Here is a 22,348-nt window from a genome sequence, read left to right as displayed (position 1 = left end):
GTTCAAATTAAAAACTTTATAATCTGGAAATTTCAGTTGCGCAGCTGTCATTTTGTTATATTTACATGATATAAGTATATTTGCCAGATATTAAAAAATTTGGAAAACTATTTTTTTTATCTACTGTCTTTGCCAATACACACAACAGTTTTTATCAAGATGGTTTCTCTTCTTATTTGAACATCTGCCACAATTGGATGCCTTTCTATTTAATTTTTGGGGTAACCTCTAAGATCTAGAGTTAAAATGTGAGATTTTTCTATTTATGACTTGAATTTTGGCAACTTTACACATTATTTGTTGAACACGAGAGAGCTAATGTGTATCGATATACAGCCAATAGTTTTTCATATTACTATTTTGAGTCCTATATTGGAAAGCTAAGAGCTTTTGAATTATTGTCTATATCAGAAAAACTGACACGGTTTGTAAGTTGTGTGTATATATTTTTATATATCAATGTAAATGATGTTGTACATGGTGGGCAAAAGGTCTGGACACCTCTTATTTAAAGCTCATGCTAATAGTTTCATTTTTAATGTTTTAGTAATGATAGTAACAAAGAAATAATATGAAACGAGTGATGTACTGTAACACAAATTGTTCGAAGTCTTTCTAAAATCACCCCTATTATGGAAGAAGAATGTTGCATTACGTGTAGAGACCTATCACCCTATCTAATGAAAAATGAAGGCAAACAGATGTATGTTTTTTATTATTAATTAAACCTTCTGTTAGTTTCTGTTAATATGAGATATGTAAATATGTCAGTGTGCAATAAATCCTTTTTTTCATGTATGCTATCTTTATTTTAGGGTGTTCAGACTTTTTGCTAACCCTGACAAAAAATATAGCAAATAATTAAGAAAAACCTCTTGGTAAATGCATTAAATTTTTCACTTTTAAGAAGGTTTTTTAGTTTCTTGATTTGTTTCCATGATTAATATTCCCAAGAGACCTTCCAGTAAGAAGATTATGTAAGAATTTTTCTAATACTTGTATTTTTTTCTTGTCACATGAGTCGCCATTGATTCCCGTTAATGATATACACCTCCCTTCTATATTGTTTAGTTTTATTCTACATGTATTTTCATATACAGTTTTTAGTTGAACAATATTTTCTAACCTTGATGCCTTTTTTATTATGTTATTTCTGTTTACACTTCATGTGACTATTCAGAAGGTTTTACCAAGTTAATTCAACATCTTTTTTAACAGTACCACTGTACAGAAATATTGCTTTAACCAGTAGATTTTGCTTTTCTACTTGTATTTATAAATGTTTGTTCAATTACGTAATAACTTTTGGTATCATTACACACATAACAGAGGGGTAAAATATTTATTTACTAAACTCAAATTATCAGAACAATTAAAAACTCTTTAAAAATATTTCTTTTTGCTTAAAACTGTTTTAAAATCTCTTTTGATTATCTGTTTCTTTCTTAATATTCTATTATTAATAATTGTTGTTATCATTTGTTTTTTGTGTACAGAATCAAGGTTTTAGTCCTAGTCGGTATGGAGGGTCTAAGTCACCAACATCACAAACGTATCACTTGGTATGTGTAAAATATACTAAACACCTGAAGTGTGATAATTGATGTATTAAATATACTAAACACCTGAAGTGTGGTAATTGATGTGTTAAATATGCTAAACACCTGAAGTGTGATAATTGATGTGTTAAATATCTAAACACCTGAAGTGTGATAATTGATGTGTAAAATATACTAAACACTTGAAGTGTGAAAATTGATGTGTTGAATGTACTAAACACGTAAAGTCTGATAATTGATGTGTTAAATATACTAAACACCTGAAGTGTGATAATTGATGTGTAAAATATACTAAACACCTGAAGTATGATAATTAGTATGTATAAAATATATTAAACACCTAAAGTGTGATAATTTAAATGCTTATTAAATTTCTATATTAACGTACTTGATTTTTGCATCTGTTTGTTGCACAATTATTCAGCTACTCCAAGGTACAAATGAATAAATTCATTTAATTTTCTGTGTTACAGGGTAACTCGAGTTCTCCTCAAGCAAGCATGAGTAATAATATTGACTACTCAAATATGCTTTTCCTGTCTCAGCGATCAGTACAACTTTCCCATCGGTCTGTTCAAACAGATTTAACTAACAATAAGATAAAAGAAGTAGAAAGTAAATCTGCAATGGACCTAGAAATCAGGGACAACAGAATAGAGGAATTACAAAGGGTATGTTATCTTCTTGTATTTAGAATATATAAATGTACTATGAACTCTTGAGATATCTGAGTATGGTGAGTTCATTCAAGAAAGCTTCTATCTGTAAGAATTGTAAAGGCTTTAAAATGCAGCTGTGTGTAGTTATGTACTTCGAAGTGTCTTTGATATTTTTTTTCCAAGATTTATAAATTGTGGCTTACATCTATGTAATTAATGCGAATAGTGTTGTGGCAGAATGTTTGTTTGTTTTTTAATTTTGCACAAAGCTACACGAGGGCTATTTGCACTCGCCATCCCTAATTTAGCAGTGTAAGACTAGAGGGAAGGCAGCTAGTCATCACCACCCACCTCCAACTCTTGGGCTACTCTTTTACCAATGAATAGTGGGATTGACAGTCACATTATAATGCCCCCACAGCTAAAAGGGCGAGCATGTTTGGTTGGAAGGGGTTCGAACCCACGGCCCTCAGATTACGAGTCAAACATTTAACCCCCTGACCATGCCGGACCTTAGCAGTATGAGTTACAAAATAAAATCAAGAAACGTATAGAATAATAATGGAATTTATATATAGAATTACTTGTCTTATAAATGTGATATTTTTTTGGTCATTATTACAGTAAGAAACAATAACTATTGAGTGTGAGCTAATTTATCAATTCCATAAACCTAATAATAGTGAACTTATCAACTTGAAAAAGCAGCTGGATTTCTTAAATAGTAAAGGTCAAAATAGGTAACCTAATGGCTGCTTAACCAGAGAAAAGTTATAAAAAAAGACAATAAGAAGTCAGTTTCATTATATTAACTTACTGTGGTGATTCTCTCAACATGGTATCTGTCAATTTGACCAACCACGTAACCTCATTGTAGATTTAATATTTTAACTTTCAACGTAGTATCTTCACAAAATTTGGCAGTCTTTCAGTTAATGTTATAAATCTTTCACATGCGAAACATATATTTTAGTGAAGTATTTTTAATAAACTAAAATAACAATTTGTTTACTAATATGATGAGTATTTATTTGTTTTGGATAGTCTGTGTGCAAAGTAATTTTCATGTTAAGATTAAAAACACCTTTCCTCATCTTAAAAATCTCAAATTTACTTTATGTTATCCATAAAACCACCTAAATACATTAAAAAGTCATTTTTTTTCAGTAAAACTTTAAATTTTTTTTTCTGTTATTTTCTCTACCATAACTCAAAACAAGATCAGTCAATTTGACTGACCCAATAACTACCAAAAAGAATTTGAAATAAATTTAAATTACACTTTTTGTTCTTTCTAGAATAACAAACTACATTTGTTTATTCTAAGTAGCTTTTAGCTTGTAATAATGTACATCTATTTATAATTGCATTTTATTGTTTTATTGCCCTTTGAACTGTGTCTAAATACTATCTGTGCCAGTTTAAGTTGGATATCTTATGCTATGCTGTTGAATTACATTACCCATGTACTGCTCAGATCTCGTGCCTTGTGAAACATTTTTATTATATTATTATTAATTATTTTACTTTATCTAATCTTAACTAACCTAGAAAGATCCTTATATACATATATATAAATATAGTATTTATCCAGTCTTCTTTTTTTCTTGCTATTGGTTGTTGAGAGCATTTAAGCCTACCTTTTTATATTAATAGTAGTAATGCACTAAATAATTTTTATGTAGTTAAGTAATGCATTAAAGAACACAGGCTAATGAAAATTTCCCTTACCTTTTACAATTTTTCTGGCTTTCTAACTATGTGGCAAGAGCCATTATAAATTTATCCAAGTTAGTCATTATGTTTCTTATAATGTTGCTTGTACTTTCAGTGAGATTGACTATTATTTGTTTAGAACCCATTAGGCAATAGATCATTTGGCAGATGAAAGCATTGACTTTCTTTTGGGTTTATGTAATATGTAATTAAACATAAGAGAGAACTATTAACATATCCTGAAAGACAGGATTTAACAAGTGGATGTGGCAGGAAGGGTCTGATTTTCTGTTGATAGTTGTGTAACCATACAAAACTGAAGACTATAAAAGTTATGTTTTATTTACATTTAATTTCTTACACTTTCAAGGGGTGGTGGAAATAATAGAGAAGACAAGATGCCAAAAGAAAATGTTACATGTGTCATGCTAGGGAAAATTTAAGATTTTTTTTTCATAATTCTTTGTAGAACCAGGAACTTAAAACTTATATGTTATTAAAATATGTATTATTAGCTAAGATTTTATGATATACTAATTGGTATAACATAAGCAACAGGTAGTTTATTAAAATTTTGAATGTAAGAAACTAAAACTCTGTCATGTGCAGTGAAGAATACCCAAGAAGAAAAAATTTAAATACATTAAAAATATCATAAAAAAGGTCTTATTTCATGAGTGCTTAGTGAAAAAAATGCACAATAAAAATCAAACTAACTAATGTTTGTGAAACTCAGCTTATTCATTCACAGTTTATTTGCTTCTAATCATAAAGCACATTCATCAAAGTTGCACTTTTCATATCAAATCACATGCATTTCAAGTAGTCTTTGAAAAAAACACCCAAAAATGGACATAAGGTTGGATCATTTACTTATAGCTTAACTTTTGTTGTGTGTTCAGTAGCAGTATTGTGTAATGTTATCATAATAATTGTGGTATTTAAATGTATTAACTTTATTTTCTATATGTTGATGATATTTTAAATGGATATTTATACATAAATAAAAATTACTGCTTTCTTCAACAACACGAAACTTTATTAGTTGTGAAATGAATAAATATTGGTAAATAAAATAAAAACTTGTGTTTTTCAAGTTATTATTCATACATTTTCATTTCTTAAATGTTAAGCCTGGCCTGTGTACTCTCTGTGATCATTAAGTTATTTGTTTGAACCATTACAGAAAACCAAGAACAGTTATGACTTTTCACATAAAAAGACACTTAAAATTAATTTCGTTTTTGTTTCTCATCTTTAATCAAAAAACATAATTCTGACATAATTCTAAGTGAATAGTTAAGAAAGCTTTTACAGTTTCTTTTAAGTTGTGTGAATTCATTAATGTGTACTTGATATTGCCCTAGCTTTTGTATGTGAAATAATTATAGAGATGTTTTACCTTTAAATTAAGATGATACATAAAAGAAGCAATAAGAATTATACTTTTTTATAATGTTAAAACCTTGATAACCCACTCTGTGCTTAACTGTAATGACCAATACTTTTACATGTGGTGCATTGAAAAGTGTATTTATGTATATTTTTGTTGCAAAAACACTTTCTTGTTTAATGGTAACTAATTTTTTAACTTTAGATGGAATATTTATTTCAGATAAATGCAAATAGAATATGTCTTTTTAATACTGACATAACTTTATAATTGGACTGAAAAATTTTGTCAAACTGTTTAAACCATATTTACTTATATATTTGCTCAAAACAGCACATTTCAATTGGGAATTAATATTAATTAAATAATGGATGTTTTTATTACAGACAAATGAAGAACTCCATAGGCAGCTACAAGCTCAACAGAAATTAATAGAAAAACAAAAAGAACAGCTAACTAAATGTACAGATGTTACAAAACAACTATTAATTGAAAAGGTATGGTTTATAAAAATAATTCTTATATTTTTATTTTTCTACTGTATGTGACCTGTACACTGATGATTGTGCATTTCTGAAATGAATGAGTTTTATTTTTATACTGAACACAAAGTTTATATAACTTTAATAAATCTTGGTGGAAAGTGAATCAGTAATGTCAGTGACATTTTTAAATTTTTGGCATAATTAAACACCATATTTTAGTTTTTGTCTACACTCATGGTTGATTTTATCTTTTTAATTATTAGTCCACAATGGAAAAGAAACAAGCTAGACAGAAATGTATGCAAAATAGGTTGAGATTGGGACAGTTTGTTACCCAGAGACAAGGAGCAACTTTTGCTGAAAACTGGGTTGACGGATATGCCTTCACGGAACTACTAAAGTATGTATGCTTAGAATTTACGGTGCGTGTTATTAGGAATCTATTTGTTAATTTCAAGGAATCAATCTATCTGGCAGGAATAATGTTAAAATTTTATTTATAAATAAAATAAGTAATTATGTTCTACTAGGTTCACTTTGCACTGACAAGTGGATGTGTTTGAATAATGGAACAAAACCTTTCCATGTTGCATTGCAGTATAAACAGCGATACAACATCTCTTAGCTAGAAAATAAACAAAATTGTTAAATAAGGAAAATTTAATGCAGATGTAATTTTACACATGAATACTTGTTAATTGCTTATTTTGAATGAAATAAAAATAAATTTATGAAAACGTAATTATTTGTTTTATCTTTGAATAGAAATGAGATTTTCTTATTACAAGTTTTTCCTTTTACTTAATTGAAGAACAACATTCACTGCTTCATCTTTTTAGAAACTGTTTTCATATTGTTGGATTTTATTTATTAATAAATTAATGATGTGTGGAACGATCTTTCTTTTTATCAATGTTAATCTATTATGAATAAAATAATACATCCAGAAAGGATACTAATAAAATGTATTGATAAATTTTGGAGTTACACAAAACGTCTTGTATATAAAACACAGTGAAAAACATTACCATTGTAAAAACATGTTCATAAATGCTGGTAATGTATGTTGTTAACTGCTGATATTTTGTAAGTAATGTAACATTTTAAAAATAGTCTCCTGATGATTCAGTAGTAGGTTCACAGACTTACAGCACTAAAATCCATAGCTCAATTTCCACAATGTGGACAGAGTGCAAATAGCCCATTGTATAACACAGCACTTTAAAAAAAAAGTGTTAATTGTGTGCTTGGTTTGCTATTCAGAATTGAAATTATAGAAATAATGACTTGTCCATGTAAAGTTTGTTAGGTATGTTGTAAACAAAATGTCACAGAGATATAAATAGCTGTATTTCTGTTTTGTATGTTAAACTGTTGACGTTTTAACACATTGTCTGTCATGTGGCCCGTCGGCAGATCACACCTAATTTGTACTGAAGTACCACACGACCTGCTCATAGGCCATGCCATCTATTAATTTCAATTGTAATTTTCTCCTTGGCATGTAATGTACATGGAATCTAATCTGCAGTGAAATTTGTTTCGAGCATTGCAAACAAAATCTCTAACTTCGGCCAATCGATTACTTCCAGCAGCCAGTTTGTCACTAAAGTGTATGAATTTCAGTAATAGCTGAAATTGATTTAGTTCCATAATCTTGGGAACAAAATTATTTTTGTATAATTTGTCTTTACTCCAGTGAAGTGAATTTTTTGGATATTGTACAAACATCACTATCTTCAGATTGGATATTGTACAAACATCACTATCCACAGGAATTTCTTGATTTATACAACTTCACTCTTCTTCCACTTTTTTGCATGAGATTTTTGACATACTTGGTTGTTCAGAAGCCATTTTTCAGCTGTGGCATTTGTCTAATAAACAAGTAAATCATATACATTTTCTATAACCATCAGATTGAATGCATCTATTGGCCTGAGGGATTGTTGTCAAGAGGAGTTTATTCCTGGTATGCTTGGACTGCTGGTGAAAACAAAATTTTGTGACATGAGGGATTGTTGTCGAGAGGAGTTTATTCCTAGTATGCTTAGGCTGCCAGTAAAAAAAAATTGTGATGTGAGGGATTGTTGTCGAGAGGAGTTTATTCCTGGTATGCTTGGGCTGCCGGTGAAAAAAAAAAATTGTGATGTGAGGGATTGTTGTCAAGAGGAGTTTATTCCTGGTATGCTTGAGCTGCCGGTGGAAAAAAAAATTGTGATGTGTTCCATCTACTTTGTGCCAAGCATTGGTTGGGAGTACAGCATCATCACTTTTGTTGTCAGTATTGTTACTTTGACTGGGAGATTTCAGTTGACAATTGGCATCTGACATAACTGAGAGTTGACTATGATTATCTGGCAAAGGGGATTTATTAGAGTCAGGGTTAGAAGGCATATAACTATCTGTATCAGAAAAAGAACTAAATGGCTCATCAATGACAATCTGTGAAACAATTTATATGTAAATGAGGTTTGTTGCACATTAAAATAGACATTGTGCTGTAAAAAAAAACAATAGTGAGTTAGTGAAGCTGCTGTGGAAAATATATGATGAATTTCATTGTAACCTACAGGTAGGTCATGAAGGAAATATTATATTATTACCAAGCACTGTGATCTGCCAGCAGATCATGGTATAAATATATATACTAACATTCTAGAGTAGTCAAATATCATTATACAAGACCACAAAATAAAATTACGTAAGCCTAATTGTTTTATAATGCTGAAGGTGCAGCTGTAACAACGAACTTATAGCATTGCAGCAGCAAACGTGTTAATCTGTGTTACTTTTTAGTTTATATCATGGTATATTACTCAAGCACTATTATTTTGTAACATTTTCAGTTAGTACTGAGTTTAAAAACTGTGTGATAAGGAAGTAAGTAAGAGTCTAGTCACCAGTGTCATCTATAAAATGTGCGATGAACTGAACTGTTGATATTCATGTAACTCACAAATATGTTATTACATTACTAACGTTTAAAAAGTAAGCTGGTTCTTATAGGTGTTACTGTAAGTACTTTTTAAATACTAGAATGTTTTTGAAATACATTAAGAAATGTTGTATTTAATATTGATAGTATGTTGATGAGTGTGGATTATTCGTTTTTGTGATTATTGAAGTGGAGTAGAATTCCTGACACAAGCCTAGCTCAGTGACAAATCTGAGAACATACTGGGCTTCATACTTTTTCATCAAAATACATAGTTTTGGTACTAAAAAATAATTTTATATATATATAGTGTGAGGGTTTGTTGGTTGTTTTTTTTAATGTAACATTAAAGAAATCTTTCCTCCCTTCAGGAAACAGGAACTAATAACAGCTGAAAGGGAGGAAATAGAAAGGCAGAGAAAATCTTTAGGAAAAAAGAAAACAAGTACTGCTCAACAAAAAACTAAAGCTAGCAACGGAAATCCTTTACTTTTAAATGGAGACTTCTTAAAGCCTGATAATCCTAAAGAGTGAGTAACGGTGTGGCTTAGTGATTCTGCAGTTTATATTGATGTTTGAAGTTATTTTGTCTGCCTCACAGATGAAGTTTTGAAATATTTACCAGGGCAAATAATCCCCGAATAGATGAATACTTTTAAACAAATTTCCTTTGTCCTGATGAAATGTTAGTTTGCTACAATTAGGCCTTTATTATTAGTACAAAAAATTGCATTTTAGTTCCATATGCAAATTTACTCTTTTAAAGATTTTTTTATCAAAAACGAAGTGTATACCAGAGGATCACAATGGTCAAATGATTTAAAAAAACGAAACTGTACTACTCAACAGTATTTTTCATTCTGTAAAAGTGATTTCAGAGTGCAGGTATAGAATATAACTTCATTTCATTTAGTGTAAAAAGAATAGAGTATTATAGTTTGTTTTACTGCTTTAACAAAGGGAACTGTATTACTTCAACTATTTTTCATTGAAAAAAAAAGAATTAATTTTAGGTTACAGATGTGGAATACAATATCATATGAAATCTATTTAGAACATTAAAAAATAATAGTGGTTTAAAAACATAGAGTATAGAGTGACTTTCTCTATTGCACAACTCACTTATCATGCATCACCAGTAGTGAACCACATATTAACAAGTTTTGATGGTTTTTGGTATATTGTTGTTTATATCCATAAAAAGAAAAATACTGATTCATTTTAAATTTTGATTTGTTTCATAAGGTAAAGTTTGTACAGACTTTATTGGTTCTTAAAAATATAGTTACTAGTTAAGATGAATTGTTTTGGTGATTAATTTTAAACTCAACATTCAGTCAAAAACATAAAGGTAGTTTTGTTTACATAAAAGGAGTAGAAAAAATGGTTTAATCAAACTGTAATGGGAACTGATAATTTTAGGCGTTCGTGGCATGACTACTATGAACAGGAAGAAATTTTGAAGCTAAGGCAGGCAGCACTTAAGAAGGAAGATGCTGACTTACAGTTAGAGTTGGAAAAGTTAGAGAGAGAAAGAAACCTCCATATCAGAGAACTGAAGAGACTGCACAATGAAGACCAGACAAGGTACACAGTTTATTGTATTGGAACTGTTAATTGTATATCACATGGCTGACTTTTAAAAAAAGTTAATGTAGTTTCTTTAATTTAAGTTTAACAGTATTATATATGCATTGGAAATATGTCAATTAAAGGTTTTCCATTTCTGACTTTTATTTCTTTCTGATTACGTATAAATACAAGATGATATTTTAGTTGTATGTGAGCTTAAAAACTCACAAAATAAAACTCTTCTTTTCAATCTTTTTCAGTATTGTAGTTGAGAAAAGTAAGTGATAATTATTGTAAGTGAAAAAATTAAGTTAGTAGAAGCCCTTTGTAATTTAAACATAGCGACATAGAAAGTTTGAAGTGTACATATCTTTTGTTTAAAGAGCTGCATTCAACATTTAATTCAACTACTTTATTATCTATGAATGTTATCAACCTTAGCATTGAAGTGTAGTTGATAATTTTATATAATCTGAGGTTTAATTTCTTAATTTCAAAATAAAATATTTAAACTAATTACCAATCTGCATCTGTGAGTGACATATTTGTTTTTGAAATCTAAAATGCATATCTGAAAACTAAATAACTTATTTTTTGAAAACCAAAATATTGAGAAGAAAATAAGGTTGTTAAACCATGTAGCCACGTGCAAACATTTTATGTATGTTTTTAACAAAAGTGTCAAAGTTAGATTGAGTAGAAAAATTAAATAAAATATTTCTTAGATGAATGAATGTGGGTTGCCACATACAACATTCCTCAATACATTGTATACTGTGATTCAAACTAAGCTGTCACTGGGTGATTTATTGCTATGCTGTGCTCATTAGACATGGGTCAGAAAGTAATGAAACTAAAATTAAATGAAAGCATATGTGAAACTCTTTTGAGTCTCAGTTGTTTGTGATAAATAATTGTATTGTCAGTAACAATCTGCAGTAATTGTGGAATAAAAATAAAATGTTTTTAGTTCATATTTTTCAATTTTTTCTATAGATAATTTCACTGTAGTTATTGCTATGGTAGATAAAATAAGAGAAGTTATAATATTTTATAGAAAAGTCTTTTAGTGTTACTTTAGGAAGCTCTGAAGATAATACATATGAAATATTCAAACTGCAAGATGAAAATAAGTATTTTTGTTCATAGCATGAAAATTACCTTTCAAACAAACTGACTCAATAAAAGCTTCATAAATTCACAGAAAAGTGTTTTTAAAAATACTTTATATAAAAAAATCTGATTTATTGTGTATAACATACTTGTAATGTTTGCTAAAAATTTTTCAAATTTTGTGAAGATACACCTCATGCTTTCAGACTTTAGTATGTATAATTTCATGGTTACATGATGGTTTCAAGGTTGGTCAAAGTGACCCTTCACATATGCATAGGGTTAAACAAAATATTTTTTTCCCACTTTAAACAACAACAACAACAAAAATAGTAATCAAGAGGTTATTTTTTCTCCACTATTTAGTTTTGTGATCATTATAACATTTCAATGTGCACTTCTTCAGGTTTAACAATCACACAGTACTGAATGAAAGGTATCTTCTCTTGACTCTACTTGGTAAAGGTGGATTTAGTGAAGTACATAAGGTGAGTGTTTGGATCTTTAAGAAGGAATACATAATATTTGATGATGTGTGAATAAATTAGCAAACTGTCTCAGTAACAGTATGATTTACTTCTAAACTTCTTCAGTTAAGAATAACATATTTTCTTAGAATTTAGTGTGGTATGTTAGGTGGTTGATTTTCATAAATACAAATAACTTACTTGAAAGTATTCCCATTTGATGAAGATCATATGACTGGCAATAATAATGTCTAAAAGAGGCTGTAAAATCCATGGCTTGGTATAGAATCAAATGTAAATAAAACCTACACTCAATGTTTTGTTTGTATGTATGTATATTTCAAAATGTTTTGTCAGTCTGATAGAGCTGAGCATAAGTTATGTAATATATTTTGAAATGTATAATGTCTCCTTATAAAACTGATCAACCTGTTTTGAATCCTTTTTGGTTTTATTAACATGTTTTCTTATTTCTTGAAATGAAAAAAATCTTTAAACCAATTTTTAGCAATACTTCTTATTGCTAAAATGTAAAGGATTTATGTATTTATCCACAGGCATTTGACCTCAAGGAGCAGCGCTATGTAGCTTGTAAGATCCATCAACTAAATAAGGATTGGAAAGATGATAAAAAGGCAAATTACATTAAGTAAGTTCTTATTTTTACAAAGAACATACATTGAAGTATCATAATTTTGTTTACATTGTAATTAAAATATTCACTGAATATTTTTTTTCCACAATTAATCATTATAATGGATTAGCTATTATCATGGGTATTAGAAAAGTCTTTTTAAACTATTCTTTCATAGACATTAATAGGGTACATTTTTAATCTACATTGCACCTTCATTAATCTTCTTAATGTTTCTTATTCATACAAGCCAGTTCAAGGGGTCAACTTACATGTCAGTCGTAGTAAATGATTTTCATTCTTCAAATGAAAATATCATTTTTAAGAAAGACTACATAAAGTAGGTATTAATACATATTTCCTAAAGTGAGTTAAGCAATGAGAAAAGTATGATTATTTAATGTTAATAAAGAAAAAAAAGTTTTTCTACAAATATTAAGATAATATATTTAGTACCATATTTAAATATTATTAATATTTGCTATATCACAAGTTTATCTTGACAGGCATGCTTTAAGAGAGTACAATATTCACAAAGCTCTAGATCATCCACGGGTAGTGAAGCTATACGACGTGTTCGAAATTGATGCCAATTCGTAAGTTAAAGTTTTTGAGTACTTACTGTGTTCTTGTCGTTTTTCTCAACTCACATTAAAGGCTTTTGGAAACATTATTTTTGTCATGAAATTAACTGAAAATATGTTGTTATTCATTAATCATTGGCCCAGCATGGCAAGGTGGTTAAGGCACTCGACTTTTAATCTGAGGATTTCGGTTCAAATCCCCGTTGCACCAAACATGCTTGCCCTTTCTGTGGATACAAGTTCTTTGAAATATATTTTAGAATGGATGATTTTTTTTACTCATTATATTTTTGAAAGAAGTTGTACAATTACCTTTTAACATTAAAAGTGTTTGACAGTATAGTCTTATATGAAAGAGGTAAAATATATTCTTCAGTTTAAAAATTTAAAGTTAATGGAAAAAGTGTAGATGCAATTATGAATTTATGTTCTTTGATAATGTGTTTGGTGGGACTTTCGAAACATGACACTTGACCTCAAGGTTGTTGTTTTTTTTTTATTCTTAGTTTTAGCTTCCATAGTTCATGGATGAGAATTTGTTTTTATGGATAAAAGGATCCATGCTGTATTTTCTCATTTATTATTGTCATCTGTTCCTACCAATAAAATTGTGTAAACAAATGATTTTATGAATATGGGTGAGAATGAATAAAGCCAAGCATAATGTAAAGCTCATTTTATCATGTTTATAGCAAAATGCAGATTGTGATTTCCACATAAACTGTGAACAACATCAGACATCAAGATATCACAATCTGAAAACATCAGGTGCACAGGCTCTTTTGTCATGTTACTGAAGAATGTTGGATAACATGTGAATTTGTATAAGTATTCATAAATCATCTTGAAGCAACATTTGATATTCCATGTGGTTGAAAGACTCCTAAAGTTTGTTCATATAAATAAGGGATTTTTAAAAGGAATTATTTTTATGCTTTTAGTTTCAATATGATGACAAGAATAGTTCTGTTACTTGTTGATATTATCTTCTGTCATGATCACAAGTTTCTTCTGAAATTGTATTATGAGAGATGTGTTGTTTGTATATTAAAAATGTCCAACAAGTTAAAGAAAACCATGAGAGATTGTACACTAAAATATTCTTGTTTACTTTGCAAAATGTATGAAGTGATGACTAGAATTGAAGTAGTTCTTAGTTACAAGTATTAGGTTGCTCAGTGAAGCATTAATTGATTGTTCTACAGTAATTTCACTGGTAGAACTTTAATTCTATAGACCTCAGGATATATTTTATAAAATTATAACTTGATGCTGTAAGTGTAAGCTCTGTTTTTAAAGAATTCAAAATATGATTTTTAAACATAAAATACAGAGATATTGTCACTCAGTGTGTTATGCTTCACTCAGTGTGTTATGCTACAAGTATTTTTAACTTGTAATAATTTATGCTTCTTAAATTAGAAGTAAGATTTAATTTTTCTTGAAACATAATGAATTAAAAGTTATACTTTTGTAGATTACCGTTCAGCAATTATGGTTATTTGTGTATATCGAGGTCTACATGTTTTTCTGTAGATTCTGCACTGTATTAGGGTATTGTGGTGGCCATGACCTTGACTTCTACCTTAAGCAGCACAAAATCATTCCAGAGAAAGAAGCTCGCTGTATCATCATGCAGGTTGTACATGCCCTCAAGTATTTGAATGAAATCAAACCTCCAGTCATTCATTATGACCTCAAACCTGGTGAGTTGATTTTTCTCATATAACACATGTGAGTTCATGCTCACTGTACAGTATTTCAGTTTTGATTAATAATTGTTTGATAACTATTCATTCCACCTCTAATGCAATATTCAGGGCTCAAGTAGTTCTTTTTATAGTTTGTAAAGTTGGGGTTTGGAGGTAATTTAAAACTACAAAAAAAGTTTAAAATAAAAAGCTGAGATTTATTATTTTAACCCATCAGTTAACAGATCAGTTAGTTTTATTTGAAAGTCTTGGACTTACAGATATATATATTATTCAAAAACTTACTGGAAAAGAAAGGAGATGGAAAAAATGACTTAATATTTAACAGTCTATGAGTTTATATAGAGAAATACCTGTACTACAACAAAATTATAGTGACAGTTGAAGGAGAAATTTTTTATTATTCTGCTGGTGCTCTTTTATTAAGAAAATATAAATAAATAAGTTGAAATAAAAAAATAAATATAGTTTTTCAGTATTTTATGGATAAAAACTAGTAAAATGGTAGCTTTCACAAAGTTTGGGAGTAAACCTTTTGGGTTTATACATTTAAAGACAACATTTGATTAGAAGTGTGTGGGAAATGATGTAATATATAGTAAGGCATCTTCAAGTTAATGTGTGCATGAGGGATGACCTAGAGTGACTTTTATTTGTTACTTTACTGAATACATGAAGATTTTCAGTTAAATGAACATAACTGTGTAATGAGATTTGCTTTATCTGAAAAACATTTTATCTTAATACTCATGAGGTTCTTAAAAAAATATTCATATGTATATAAATGCTGGCAAATGTATATTCTAACACTTGCTATAAACTGTTAATTTAAGATGATTATGTTTAATAACGTGTTTGTATACACCAAGGAACCATGATATACTGATATTTGTATCGCTAGAAAGACCAAGACAGTTTGAAAAGATCACTCTCATGGTACATTCAGTCATCAAGAACAGATGTCAGAATTGATTCTTTATGTTAAGTTTAAAGTGATTTAATTAGCTTATAAGCTTGAGTATTTTTTTATGTTCTGTGAAGTTCTATGTTCCTCTAGGAAGAACCATGCAAAATTAATGGTATTAATCTGTAAAGGGTGATTTTTGCTTTATAACTGCTTACAGAAACAACAAAGATATCATTTGGGGTTGGTGGTTATTTGAGTTTTCAAAAAAAAATAAAAAAAAAATTTTCCAGAATTATTTCATCTTTCTGTCTTTGTACACTCAAGTCCTCAAGGTTTGTTTCTTTTGGTAGGTAGCATTAGAAAAGTTATTTTTTAGTGATTAGTTGTGGTGAACAAACTTGTGACAAATATTCTCCAGCATGTTTGGTTTCAGTAAATGTTTTCTTATTTTCCTGCTCTTAGTAAGTATTTGATTATTTGTCTCACAATAAATTCTTTTTCCTTTTAGGTTAAGTTCATGGCCAAGAAGAATAGTTTCTAATATTTTACTTGTTTGTTGTTTGAGTATTCATTATGTCTTAAACAGGAGAAGCAGTGACCACGGTTCACAAAACTGTGTTTCTTGAAAAAACATAAATTAATAATGCAGTAATGGTCTAATTAATGCACTAGGTATGTTAAACAAAGAATTGTTGGACCCACTTGTTGGGGCTTTGAATTAATCTTAACAAGTTAAATGTTAATTCATGTGTAGTTTTATGTTGCTTACTTAGTTTCATATCTCAGTGTTCAAAAACTGTGAGTTTCTTTTCTGTGTTCAGTGTACTATATGGTTTTTCTGTTGTGCTTATATTAGGAAACATTCTACTAGACAGTGGCACCACTAGTGGTGGAATCAAAATAACAGACTTTGGACTCAGCAAAGTGATGGATGATGAAAATTACAACCCTGAACATGGCATGGACTTGACTTCTCAAGGGGCTGGAACATACTGGTAAATTTCAAATAGAAACTTCACAGGTTACTTTAAAATTGTATTATAACTTTACTTGTGGTTTAAATATTGAATATGTTTCTATTATCTTCTTTTGCAAAAAAATGTTACTGTGACATTTTATTACAACTGATGCTTTATGAAAAATATTTGCACACTAACAAGAAGTTCATTATCAACTTTGCAGTACAAATTAATTTGACTTTAAAGTTGTCTCTTTGTAAAGAGTTAATTACTGATTTTTTTAAGTAGTTAATAGTGGTTACCAACAAATTTGATTTGTTTGTTCTGCAGTGAGAAGAACCATAACAAATTGTTACTTGCTCTAACAAGTGTAGAATAAATGTAAAATAAGTTGTCTAGCATTCTTTTCATTTCATTCCATGGAGTATAATTAGAAGGGGTATTTTAATCTACAATATAAACAGTGAACTAAAACTTCATTTTATGTTTAATTTTTTTCTCCTTAATTTGTGTTTTATTTTCACTTTGATACATTTATATGTTTTATTTTTCCTTAACTTCTGTATTATTTTATTTTTCTCCTTTCTTACATCATGAATAAAAAATTTGAAAACGTTTTTCCAGGTATCTTCCTCCAGAATGTTTTGTTGTTGGTAAAAATCCTCCCAAAATTTCTTCCAAAGTTGATGTTTGGAGTGTTGGAGTTATTTTCTACCAATGCCTCTATGGTAGGAAGGTAGGAGAAATTCTTCTTTCTTATTGGTTTCTTTTATTATGCTATATGACAGTTTTTTTTTACTTCAGTTATTTTAAATAGTATTTAGAAAATATTTTACAACTTAAATGGGAAGTGAACATTTAAAACGTATACATTGTTTGGAAACTAATAGTTTTGTTTTGAGTTTACTTACTAATAAAATATATTTTATTCCAATGCTCACATTTTTACAGTGATTAATTTTTACAACAGGTACAATGTTTCAATCACTGGTGTGATCATTATTAAATACACAACTTATTATAAAAATAAAATATCTAAATGAATGTTTTAGAAACAACATAAATTAATATTAGCAGATTAAGCATTTGTATAAACATGTATTAGTTGAATAAGCACTTTGCAAGGGGAAATTCAACAAGATGGATGGCCAAATCTTCATTTAAGAAATAGAATATTATGTGGAAAATAATAAAGTGACAATCCAAAAAATAGGATACGACATGTTGAAAACTTTTAATTTTATAATGAGTCATTTACATGAACAAATGTCATAATATTTATTCAACATAATTCTAATCAAGTCTTTTCTTTCTCTCATTTTTTATAACTTCTTACCAGATTCATGCTCATGACTTTAAATGTATGACAAATTAAACAGCTTTTTTTTTGCACATATAGTAATTACAAACTAACATTAAGTCTTTCATTGCATGTTTGAAATTCTCAGAATCCATATTATAATTTTTAAAGAGTGATTTTTTTTGGGAAAACAAGATATAAAGCTAAACAACATATATTATTTTGATTGTATGACTTTGTAATTTAGGTGAATAGACATCTTTAAAACAGATTTTGTGTGTGATAGTTTTTATGTTACCCTATGTTATGAAACATTTCTGTAAGAAAGAAAGCTGTGAACACTTCAATATTGTTTGATAAAAAATAAGAAACTACACAACAGTGAACAACTTTTAATTACTGTGACATATCATCTTGGTTTCTGCAAGAGGTCATCCCTCTACTGATTACAAAAGCTGTAAGGTTGAAACACCCAGGTATATAAAAGTTTTTCTCAGGTTGTTTCTTTTTTGTTGTTACACGTGTTTAAGCTCCAATGTTTAATTAAGAATGGTAAACAATATTTCAACTTTACTTTAGTAGCAGTTGGTAATGGATTATGTGAAGGAAATATTGTATTTCATTTTTCACAGCCATTTGGTCATAACCTTTCTCAAGCCACTATACTTGAAGAGAACACTATTTTAAAAGCTACAGAGGTTGATTTCCCTGCCAAACCTGCTGTTAGTAACGAAGCTAAGGTTAGTTTGTTTTGGTTTGGTAACTAATTGGCTTATAAATATATTTGATGCTTATTTAATATACATTCCTATTTGGTTAAATAAAAAGTTTGGTTTTACAAAAAGGTTTATAATTATTTTCTCTCTCATACTTTCTAAATGCATTGAATACTGTCATAAGTATTTTTTTAAGATAAATAAAAATAGAGAGATGAATTACTTTGCCACACATCCTTTAAAGTAATAAGTATATTATTTCTGGTAGATTTGATATCTAGAATACAGTTCTCACATTTAAGACATTTAACCTTACTTTTCCTTTATTAGTGATGTTTTCCAGTAGTTTCAGTTTTTTTTAAAACAATTTATGATTATATGTTTTGTATTAATATCAAATTTCCATCTCAGTGTGGGTCCTTATTAAAATGTACTTATAAAGGCATAATATTTTAAGTATAACTTCCATAGTAATGTTTAGCAATGAAGTACTTGTCACTTTAAGAAATTACTGAAATATGGAATGGGGAGACATTTAAGGCATGAACTATCTATCATTTGGTATTAAAGAGTGGTTTGGAACTTGCACTTTAGAAATGACCATAAAGCATGTATGTATTTTAAGCCTAAAACTTACAATTGTTTTATCTTATAATGATATTATTAATGCCACATGAGCATTTAAATAATAATAAAACACGTATTCTAACAGTTTAGGTCTGAACCAGTAGAAACTCTCATCTGTGATAATAACATAATTTTGATTCTGAGTAACCTTTTTTTTTCTTTTAAGCAATTCATCCGCCGGTGCCTACAGTATCGGAAAGAAGATCGTATTGATGTATTTGGTATGGCAAATGATGACTATTTTAAACCCAATTATGGAAAATATAGTCGACAAGCGAGTTCCTCCGATAGATCATAGCCTTCTTTGGAACAGAAATTTTGTAGGTTTTTTTCTCTCAAGATAACAGCCAAACAGCGTGCCAACATGTTGTACTGAAGAAGAGAGCTATGCATTGACTTGGTGAAGTTCTGGCTAGCGTTGGATCCAAGATATAGTTTGATTGAAGTATGCTATATGTATTCAGCCTTTCTTCATACATATTAGGCCATTCCACTGGCACGCTCTTCGGTGAACACCAACATGATTCCTAGTTTTTCAACAACAGGAGTACGATGAATGTATTTATGGGGATAGATAGTAGTACCTGGATGCAAATATCTCTTCAGGCTAAGGAAAAGTTTCATATAAATTTGGGCAACATCTTTGCCTTATATGAGCTTTGGAGTGCTCAGTGTAATATAGAGTGTACAAAGTGTAAGTGAGGATGGAACAGCATGAAAACTTTGAGTGCATGTGCATGTATGTGTGTATTAATAAATCTGTTAAGTAAGAACTACAACACAGTTACTTTTGTCTAGAAGACTCAATGGTCTGTAAATGATCGATTGGTAATCCTAACTGTTTCTTCCAATGAACTATGAAATAGTGTGTAGAATATGACCTTTCAACTCCTGTGTAGTCAACACAGAAGAAAAAAAAAAAGGAATACCTCCTCAATTTTAGTACTGTGGATTCTGTACTCCAGTATTTTCTAAATCAGTATCTACTGAAACAGTTCTCCATTACCTGTGAATTTAGTACTATACCCACCAAACCAACATTCAACTATCTACTGAATCATCACCTGCTTTGTGTACTGAGTTAGTGTTTCAGTGTCAACTGAAACAATCCTCCTGGATTTATTGGAGAAAGAAATTCATTATATAATGAAGAAATGCAACATAATTACTGGATCAACAGCTTCATTGTTACTGAAGTGGTTGAACACTTCAGTAACTTCAAATCAGCCTTTGGTGTGGTAACCATTTGGCCAAATCTTCAGTATTTGTAAAGCGAATCATTTAGTTATTCTTGTACAAGTTTTTAGTGAATCTTTTTCAAATTTTCAGTAACTGTAGAATATAATTTCAAATGTCTATCAGATTTTTTTTTCAGTAATTACTTAAACTCTTCTAAGTAATCATTTTGGTTTTTATGTGCATATATGCACAGTAATTCGTTTAATGAATTCTCAATCAGTGCTTCAAAAACTGACAAGTTAATTTTGTGGAAACTTCTGAATCAACTTAGAGGAGTCTAATGAATTTAGTTTTTACTGAATATCTATTAAAACAGTACATTTGGGTCAGATTATCAACAACCATGTGATCAACTTTTGAATGTTTTTCAGATAAAGGCTTCGATAACTCCTGATGCTACACAATATCTGCTGGATTATGCTTTTTTTTTCTTCTGGAAGAATATTTCAGTATTTACTGATTCAACTCTTTGATGTCTACTGGCCAGTACTTTAATATTCAAGTTTGAGGAAAAATTCCAAAATAACTCTGGTAACATATTAGAGAGCAAACAAAGGATAGTTATTCAACTTGTATAGGAAATCTCTATAATTAATCTGTTATTGTATCTAAACATTGCAAAGTTATTGTGATACACCTCAAAGTTAGAGATGTTCTTGTGGGTCTCAGTTCTACTGATCATAAAGTAGTGTGGGATCTCGGACATCACATTTGTAGTTACAAATTATCTTGTATATTAGATATTTGTGTGATTTAGGTCAGCCAAGCAGTGAAGGTTTTTTTTTCTTCTTTGAGTTTTTTTTTTTTTTCGAGAAGTTAAGTTAAGCTGTCAAATTGATTTTTCGTAAACCACTTGGTACAGATGGCTATTATGAGTATCTAGAACCATAACGGTTCTTTGTTTCCAGGCATCTTCCCATTTTGATAAAAGCTGAAGACATAGTCTGTGATAATCAACACTTGTCTGTTCTCATGTTGTTAGAAAGAAAAATCTGTTTTTTTTGCAGCCAACTTATTCTGAGATAAACAAACATTCCTATCTCTAACACTTAAGTGAATGACTAGTCACAACTTGCATGCTTAGCTCTTACTTTCAACTAAAATTATAAAAAAAGAAAACAAAATAAATGAATTAGTGAGTGTTAAATAAAACTATTGATAAACTTGGATGTTATTTAATTTCGACCTAAATTATTCGTGATGATACAAATTGTGTTGGAAATCGCATCTTCTCATGTAACGAATGTTCCATAAAACTGAAAATAATAATATTTCAGTATATTTAATCAAAAAAACTGTTTAGAAACTTTACAATTTTGTTTGAAATATACTATATTATTAAAATCACAATTATTTGAATACCTGGTGGGTAGGTGGAACGTTTGCGGAATTTCAATGTTTAAATCATGAGTTCAATTCACTGATGTATACACAGTACAAATAGCCAATTGTGTAACTTTGCACTAAGAAGACGACAACAACCGTAAGTGGCTTCGTAAAAATATATTAAAATATAAGTTCGTTTTCTTTGGGTTTTTTTCTGATATTTTTTATTTCTTTAATTCAAAATCCTGCTATATAAATATATAGGTTAAAAAAAAGGCTGGTAGATCACGGAAGAGACACCGATAAAACTACCAGAGTTCGCCATAGGATCAGCTTTTGAAAGCGTTAGCATTTTATTAGGTTTATTAACTGTTTCTCTTGAGATATTCCGTGGTAACCATCAAATATATCATGCATATGCCTAGCGGTTTTGCGATAAGTC

At 29.4% G+C, this 22,348-nt stretch overlaps 1 protein-coding gene across 12 annotated transcripts in view; it reads left to right on the top strand.

The window, feature by feature from the left end:
* The window catches only part of LOC143234221 (serine/threonine-protein kinase tousled-like 2), a 110,950-nt gene extending 89,203 nt beyond the window's left edge, over positions 1-21,747 (top strand). For all 12 annotated transcript variants that reach the window (XM_076471408.1, XM_076471414.1, XM_076471410.1 and 9 more), the window contains 14 exons: positions 1,497-1,562; positions 2,033-2,230; positions 5,714-5,824; positions 6,076-6,212; positions 9,122-9,280; positions 10,173-10,337; positions 11,842-11,923; positions 12,460-12,551; positions 13,043-13,132; positions 14,657-14,826; positions 16,596-16,734; positions 17,323-17,434; positions 18,631-18,738; positions 19,508-21,747. In XM_076471408.1, the coding sequence (XP_076327523.1) occupies positions 1,497-1,562; positions 2,033-2,230; positions 5,714-5,824; positions 6,076-6,212; positions 9,122-9,280; positions 10,173-10,337; positions 11,842-11,923; positions 12,460-12,551; positions 13,043-13,132; positions 14,657-14,826; positions 16,596-16,734; positions 17,323-17,434; positions 18,631-18,738; positions 19,508-19,639 (1,761 nt within the window). In that variant the 3' untranslated portion in view covers positions 19,640-21,747. The remainder of the gene's footprint in view (positions 1-1,496; positions 1,563-2,032; positions 2,231-5,713; positions 5,825-6,075; positions 6,213-9,121; positions 9,281-10,172; positions 10,338-11,841; positions 11,924-12,459; positions 12,552-13,042; positions 13,133-14,656; positions 14,827-16,595; positions 16,735-17,322; positions 17,435-18,630; positions 18,739-19,507) is intronic.
* The last annotated feature ends 601 nt before the right edge of the window (positions 21,748-22,348 follow it).

The sequence above is a fragment of the Tachypleus tridentatus genome, chromosome 12 (genome assembly GCF_004210375.1).
Source record: "Tachypleus tridentatus isolate NWPU-2018 chromosome 12, ASM421037v1, whole genome shotgun sequence".
In the NCBI taxonomy this organism is placed as follows: Eukaryota; Metazoa; Arthropoda; class Merostomata; order Xiphosura; family Limulidae; genus Tachypleus; species Tachypleus tridentatus.
The sequence above is the reverse complement of the archived record's forward strand: the minus strand, read 5'-3'. Positions and strand labels throughout refer to the sequence as shown.